This window comes from Octodon degus, unplaced genomic scaffold, assembly GCF_000260255.1.
Source record: "Octodon degus isolate 3935 unplaced genomic scaffold, OctDeg1.0 scaffold00028, whole genome shotgun sequence".
NCBI lineage: Eukaryota > Metazoa > Chordata > Mammalia > Rodentia > Octodontidae > Octodon > Octodon degus.
In genome coordinates this window covers 6,304,602-6,312,490 of record NW_004524604.1, presented here as the reverse complement: position 1 = coordinate 6,312,490, position 7,889 = coordinate 6,304,602, and the positions used below count along the sequence as shown (strand labels likewise).

The following is a 7,889-nucleotide window of genomic DNA, read 5'->3' as shown; positions in this document are numbered from 1 at the left end:
CTCACTACTAGGTTGGACTCATAGTGATCTGCCTGTTTACAGCCTGAGAAATTTTTTCATATATTTATTTCCTATTTGTATTTCTTTTTCTGAGAAGTGAGTATTCATCTCAAAATGCTCATTTTTGGAGTGGGTCTTTGAATTTGGAGGACTTGATTTTTAAAAAAATTCTTTATATGTTTTCTAGATAGAAGTCCTTCATCTGAAGGACTACTGGCTAAAATTTTTCCCATTCTGTGGGTTGTCTTTTCACTCTGTTGGTGATGTTTTCTGATGTGCAGAAGCTTTTTGGTTTTTTCCCTTTCCCATTTGAGTCCCTTTCCCCCTTCAGCCTCTCTTTTACTTTGCCCGTCATCCTGTTTCTTCTACCATTGTGTGTTCTTCAACAAATGTAGCTACTTAGTACATAAAAAATAAAATGTTTTTTGGTCAGATGAGATCCCAGTTGTTGATTCTTTGAACTTTTCTCCTTGCAGTCTGAGTTTTCTTGAAGCCTCTGTCTATACCTAGACAGAGGTATAGACTTTGAGATTTCTACCTACTTTTCTGGTAGACTTAGTGTTTTTGTTTTAATATTTAGATCTTTGGTCTATTTTGATATTAGTGTGTGGTGATAGACTTGCATCTAGTTTTAGTCTTCAGCCCAAGGGAAAGCCAGTTTTCCCATCACCATTTAGTGAAGAGGCTGTCTTGCTTCTACTGAAATCTTTTGGCCCTTTTGTCAAAGAAGGTAGCTGAGTGTGTTTGTAGTTGTGTCTGTATTTTCTAATCTGTTCTATTGATCCTCAGGTCGATTTTTTTTTCTAGCACCATGCTGATTTTTTTCTTCCCCCTGTCATTTTGAGACAGGAACTCACTACACTGCCCAGGCTGGCCTTGAGCTCACTTTGTGACCCAGGCTAGTCTTCAACTCATAACAGTCCTCCTGCCTCAGCCTCCCAAATTCTGGGATTACAGGCATGCACCACCACCCAGCACCATGCTGATTTTATCATAGTACCTTTGTAGTATAATTTCAAGTCAGGGATTGTGATGCCTCTTGACTTGTATTTGTTGCCCAGGATTGCCTTTGTTGCTCTAGATCTCTTCTGGTTCGAGATGAATTTTAGGAATGTATTCTCTAGATCTGTGAGGTATGCTAATGGTATTTTGACTAGAATTGCATTAAATCTGCAGAACAGTTTTTGGAGTATGGCCATTTCACTATGTTGGTTCTTCCTATCCATGAAAGGAAGAAGTTAAATTATCACTATTTGCAGATGATATGAAACTGTACATAGAAGATCTCCAAAATGCCACCAAAAGGCTTAATAGATTTAATAACCAAATTCATTACTATAGCTAGATCCAAAGCCAGTACTCAGAAAGCAATAGCTTTCTTGTATGCAACAAGTTCACTGAAAGAGAAATTAAGGAAACTTAGCCCTTCATGAGAGCATCCAAAAAATATGAAATACTTAGGAATCAATTAACAAGAAAGTAAAAGATCTATACATTGAGAATTACGATTCACAATGACAAAGGAGATTGAAGAGGATATCAGAAAATAGAAAGCATCCCTTGCTTGTGAGCAGGAAGGCATAATTTATTTATATACTTATCTTTTGTTAGCACATGTTTGAAGTACATGAAGTTTACATTTGGCTTGGGGAATAAAGGTTATCATTTGGATTAATAAAAATTTTAAAAAACAGCTGCAATCTTAGGATCACAAATTATCAGTTGACTCATAATTTTTTTCTTTCTTAAATGGAAATAAAGCTTTGTAAATTGGGAGGGTTGGAGGGCTTCAGGAGAGGCTAGGAAAATGGAAAAAAGAACCAAGTTATATCAAGTATGGGTACAAATTCTCTATGATGAATGTGATCATTATATATAAAATGTTCCAATAAAATCTAATTGAAGAAAAAAAAATTTTCTCTGTTTTTTGGCAGGGAGGAGTTATTTGTTTAGTTTTGATAGTGGGAATTGAACTCAGAGTCTTTTTTTTTTTTTTTTTTTTTTTTTGGTGGTACCAGGGATTGAACTCAGCACCCTGCGCTTGCCAGGCAAGCGCTTATTCTACTGAGCTATCTCTCTGGCTCCCAGTATATCTAAAATGTTTCAATAAAATCTAATTGGAGAAAAAAACATTTTTTGGGGGGAGGAGTTATTTTTTTATTTATGGTAGTGGGTATTAGACTCAGGGTCTCACACTTGCCAAGCAGGCTCTGTACCACTGAGCTACGTCTTCAGCCCAGGACTGGGTTTTGCAGTGTTGCCCAAACTAGCCTTGAACTCTTGGGCCTAAGTGATCCATACACCACCAGGCCTGGCTTTATAAATCATGAGATGATTTTAGAAGTCACCACTAAAGAATTGGAATGGTTCTGGGTTTTTGTCATACTGTGGCTGCCAACATTTATTGTGATGTGCTCTCATTGGGCAGTGCTCTTGATACAAGATGGGGGCATGAGATAGGCGGTTCTGTGGGGGCATCAGGGCGCTGTGCCCTGGAGCAGGGAAGAGGTGGGATGAGAACTGCTTCTCCCCCTCCTAGGGGCTGTGGCCCTAAGGAAAGCGTGCAGGTAGCGTGCTTGGAGTGGCAGAGGAAGCTTGCTTTGCGCCTGGCTGCTGATCCTCCCGCACTCACTGCAGTCGCTGTGCTGGCAGCATCGCTGTCATGTTTTTCTTTCATAATTTTCCTCAGAGGTGGGCTGTGCTGCCTGTTCCACCTTCTAAGTCCTCCCCATCTTCATCTTGTGTCCTGAAGCACTGAGAAAAGAGGATGATCTTTCCCTAGGGTTTTGCCTGGGTGGGTTTGTGCTCCCCTTCATGACCCTGTTGGGAGGTGTGGGTCCCGCACCGGGGCCACCTCACCTCACCTGCCAGCTCAGCACAGAGCTGTGTTCCCAGTTGGTACAAATTGCTGGCTTTCCTTGCCTCCTGTAACAATTTAAATTTCGCTCTCACTGAGTAGCTGATAGTGCTGCTTGCTTCTGTTCGTTGTGGTTATCGAAAGTGAAGTAATGCGCTCCCATGTGGGAGAGCTCTCCAGGCTCAATACTGAAACCCCACAGAAAGCTTTGGATCACCTGTGATCCTCACCTTCCAAACACCTTCATTGCAGGTGGAAAAACTGGTGGATCCGGGGCATCCTCACCCTGACAATGATTTCCCTGTTCTTCCTGACCATCTACATGGGGTCCTTCATGCTGATGCTGTTGGTGAGTAGCTTGTTTTCCTTATGCACCCTTTGTCTGGTTTCTCAGTGTTTATATGAATGAAAAGACATGAGCGTGTTGTTACTAAGGTAATCAGTAGTTGGTGACAGCAAATTCAGTTCCTTAAAGCATGATGTGGACTCATTATCCATGCAGTGTCCCTTCAGCAGAGCCCAAGTGTGTGTGATAAACACACACCTACGCATCACTGTGCTAAGCACCAAGTGTGATGGAAACACACACTCAGCTTCATCACATTTATGACTGTAGTCAGACCTCGGTTTGGAGGGAAGCACAGCAGATGGAAGAGAGTCAGGTAACCAGGTGACTGGAAGTGTGGGGGATGAGGAGGCAAAGTTCTGGGATGGAGCATGCTGGAAGAACCCAGAAGGGAGCATGCAGGCCAGTCTAAGGGAGGATGAGGAGTGGCGTCCGAAAGTGATGTTAACACTGAGCTCAGAGGCTGAGACAGAGAACGGGTGCCAAGGCAGGCCACCAGACAGCATGGAAGAGTGTAAGAAGCCATGGTCTGTGGAGGGATGTGGGGGTCGAAGGAGGAGCAGAGAAGCCACCCTGGGCATCGGGGAGTTTGTCCTTAGGGGAAGCCCAGCAAGTTAACAGGTGACACCTGCTAAATGGAAGGCTGCACCCCTTCCCAGGCTGCAGCCCTTGGATTGGTGAGGGTGCCAAGGGAAGTGGCCTGTCTGTGCCTTCGTGGAGCTTGCTCCCAGCACTTCCATGGCTGGAGAGACATAGAAACTGCAGTGCACACATGAGAGAAAGCCTGGGTCTGTGAGCATGGATGAGGGTGGGGGGGCCTCCCAGAAGTGCAGTGTCAAGCCTTTCCACTGTAGCGTGGGGTTGATCAGGGGTCAGGCAAGGGAGGAGCCCAGGAAAGGATTGGTCCTCACAGACCTGGGGTCCGTCTCCTACGTAGGCTGCAGCGTGGAGCTGGGAGCCAGGTGTGCACAGCTTAGCAGTCTTCAGGCACCTCCAGGTGCTCGCTCCCAGGTGTATACCAAGTCCCTTGCTGTGTCATTGTTATCACCACAGGACACTGAGCTGGGAAGGTGGTAAAACCATCTGCGTCCCCAGCTTCAGCCTGCTGCAGTGGGGCTCTGTGCACTGGTCCAGCTGAAGAGCTGGCCTTTCCGAGATTTCCTGTTTCCTCTCAGTCCAGCCTTGAGTGTACCGGCCTCCTTGCTGTTCAGCTGTGCTTCCCACCTGAGGAATGAGCCCTCTTCCCTCACTATCCCTGTTCTGTACCCAGTCGTGCTGGGAGCAGGTCAGCTTAGGAGCAACATGAAAGGTTTCCTTCTTATTTTATAAAAAATAAGTTGTAGGGGAGCCGGGGATATAGCTCAGCAGCATAGTTCCTCTCTGGCAGGGCACAAGGTCCTGAGTTCAGTTTCTGGTACAAAAAAAAATTGTCCCCATCCCCTCCCAAAAAAGTTGCAAAGCAATATTAGATCTAACACAGAGATCATTGCTTCCCAAAACCATGTAAAGTGGCTCTTACAAGTGTCACAAGCTTCTTTTATTTTCATCTCATTAATTTTGAACTTCTTGGGGATAACAAGGCAATGAAAATGAGTAAGGAATTCTTCTCATTGTTTAGTTCATTTGCTGATACCTTAAAGCACTTTTTCTAGCAAAGGAAAGTGGACATTAGTAGGACAGAGTGTGTGCAGGTAGAGGACGTGGAGGCACAGCCAGGTACAGGGCTGGTGCCCCTGGCACCCATACCACTCAGACCCTGCACGTACCAGGCCTGAAGCGGTGGACACTTCAGAAGCTGCCTACAGAGCCCTTCGCAGGGCTGTGAGATCCACAGCTGCCTGGAGAAGAAGGCGCCAGGCCATGTTAAAGAGCCCAGAGGCCGTCAGGGCTAGGGTCACCATAGGCAAGGTCCCAGCGGCCAATCCCTCTGGGTCAGTCCCTGTCAGTCCCTCTGAGAAAGCAGCACAGGCCTCCAACCTGGAAAAGCAAATTGGGACCCAATTCTGCCTGACCTTCAAACAGTTGTGTGGGAGTTTGGCTTTTAATTGGAAAGCACAGCGGAGCCATTGAAAATATTGGAGATGCCAGGGAGGTAGCTCAGCAGCATAAGCACCTACCTGGCAAGAGCTAGTTCCTGAGTTTGATCCCCATTACCACAGAAAAGAAAAGAAAAGAAAATATTGAGGTCATCTGAATTGTTCCCCATCAAAAGGAGATTCTGACCTAAGCAGCACAAAGCAGGAGTGCTCTCAGTGCCTTTCTGTGGGCTGCCGTGCTGGGCTTGCTTTGTAGAGATCAAGCTGTCCCCATGTTACGCTGTTGGATGTGGTAACCAGGGCAAGGCTTTGCGGCTGAAGATTGATTTTTTTAACACTCTGTTATGACAAAATTCAGAACAACTTAGAGGACACCTAGGCATATTTAAATTCTAATACTTTAAGAGATGAGCCAAAAGCTACTTAGTGTACTTGTTTTTTGTTTGTTTTAAATTTGTACTATGAGAGAGAGCAAGGAGAAAAGCTGGGAAACAGGACAGGGACAAAGCCATACATTTATATGCACAATATGGACAAGGCCATGATCCTGAGAAACATCAGCAGGTTTTTGAAACTAGCAGTTAATTGGTAGGATTCTTACCTGGAATAACTATACATGCTGATACCTATAAACCAAGCAAATGCACTGAAGATAGCAATGTGTAATAGAAGGGTCACGCTTGGAATGCCTGTCATTCTGGTCTTCTAAATACGTACTTCTTGTCATGACATACCAATTATTGCCATACTGTCTCCCAAGTAAAAAGTTGTTTGTTTGTTTTTTAAATGGGTAATAAATGAAAAAACACAAGAAAAAGAAAAAAAATATCACAGGACTGTCCTGCTACAATGCTGTATATGGTTAGATTTCTAAATTTCTGTGTTAAAAATATGTAATTATTTATTCATATTCTTTAAATATTTTTCATTTTTAAAATTTTTATCTCCATATTCTGTAGGGACTTAATGTTTAACGTATCAGTACTTGATGGAAAATACCTGTTCCATGTTATGCCTAAGATGTTTGATATTCAGACAGATAGTGAAGTTATACCCAACTACATAAGATGTAGGGTAATAATAAGCTTCTTTTCTGGAGGGTTAACAACCTAAGTTTGCAGACCAAAAATTAGAGAAATAGAAGGGCTGAAAGGACAGCCAACATTTTAACCATAGTCTTTCAAGGTCACTAAAGACTCAGGACATAGGAGAACCTGTACTGTAACATCATGTAACTCAGTTGTGTCCCAAATTTTCTGATCAAGGAGATTATGGGGCCATAGAGGAAAGTGATTGATGATGTAGAGTGTGCCTAAAGAGAGTCACCTGGAGAGAAAACATTCTCTCAGGCTTTCACAGAGAGCAAATTGGTTAAGCAATGGCTGTGACACATCCACATGGCTGACACTGACAAAGGATCTGCAAACTGCAGTACAAGGTTACAGGATAAATCCTGAGGGTACTTGACTGACCTTATCAGATACAAAAGTTACGCTTCTTGTTATACAGGTCTTGCTTTATCTTGGTCTTAACCATCCAGCATAAAAGTATAAAAAATGAGGTATATAAAATAAAGCCATATTAATATGCTGAGCTATGAAAGGCTCAATCAGCAACTTCTGTGACTAATCCACTACTATTGTGGACTGCTAGACAGTGTTGGATTGTTTTGCTGAATTCACACACCTGTAGTATTTATATGCCAATGGAATACCCATTCTGACAGGACTAAAAAAAAAGGGGGATACAAAAGAAGGTCCATTTTGTATCTGTATATGCAGAATAGTTAGAATAGATATATAGCTACTGTCGCTTAATTCAATGAGAAGAAAGATTTGTATTAATAGTGTTTGGATGGGATATTCTGTTTGCATCTTGTACTATGGATAACCACTAAGAAGATAACAGTGTGCAATATATTAATTATTGAAACTGTCCTATTAATCAGTTTTGAAACTGTCTCATTGCTGTTTGTTTCTCAATAAAATAAAATATGGAGTCAGGGAGATGGCTCAGTGGAATAAGTGCTTCCCTGGAAAGCGCAAGGGCCTGAGTTCAATCCCTGGTCCCGAAAAAAAAAAAAAAAAAAAAAAAAAACAATCAATAAAATAAAATAAAAATAAATTTGTACTATGAAAGGAAAATACACTTTTATTATAAGGTATTTATTTTGCCTGGTGAATTTAATCAGAAAAGAAAATAAGAATGTTAAAGGTCTGCTTAATACTTGAACTGTTACTGATTATTTGTTTATTGCCTATAATATATGCATGCATGCATGATTTACATGATATTTATGTTAAGAGAGAAGGAATGACATCTGCAGTTGGTGCTCAACTCATTGTTTCTGTGCGTTTTAAAGTCTTTTTTCTACTCATATCAATAATGATCTTAGGAACTAGGGAGGTAGCTCAGAGGATTAGGCAGCCTGCCTGGCAAGCACAAAGTCCTTAGTTCAAATCCTGATAATGGGGGAAAAAATCACCCACAAATTTTTGGGGCTGGTGAGATGGCTCAGTGGTCTAAAGCACCTATTTAGAACAAACTCAGCAAAGCAAAGGGACCGCGGTTCAATCCCCCAGCACCACATGCCAGCCGGGGCCGCCCCCTGGTGGGCTGAGCTGGCCACACACACACACACACACACACA

At 42.7% G+C, this 7,889-nt stretch overlaps 1 protein-coding gene across 1 annotated transcript in view; it reads left to right on the top strand.

Moving 5' to 3' along the window:
- Cds1 (CDP-diacylglycerol synthase 1) overlaps positions 1-7,889 on the top strand; it is an 81,484-nt gene that overhangs the window by 40,244 nt on the left and 33,351 nt on the right. The window contains exon 3 of the mRNA XM_004629268.2: positions 3,110-3,206. Coding sequence (XP_004629325.1) covers positions 3,110-3,206 — 97 coding nt within the window. The remainder of the gene's footprint in view (positions 1-3,109; positions 3,207-7,889) is intronic.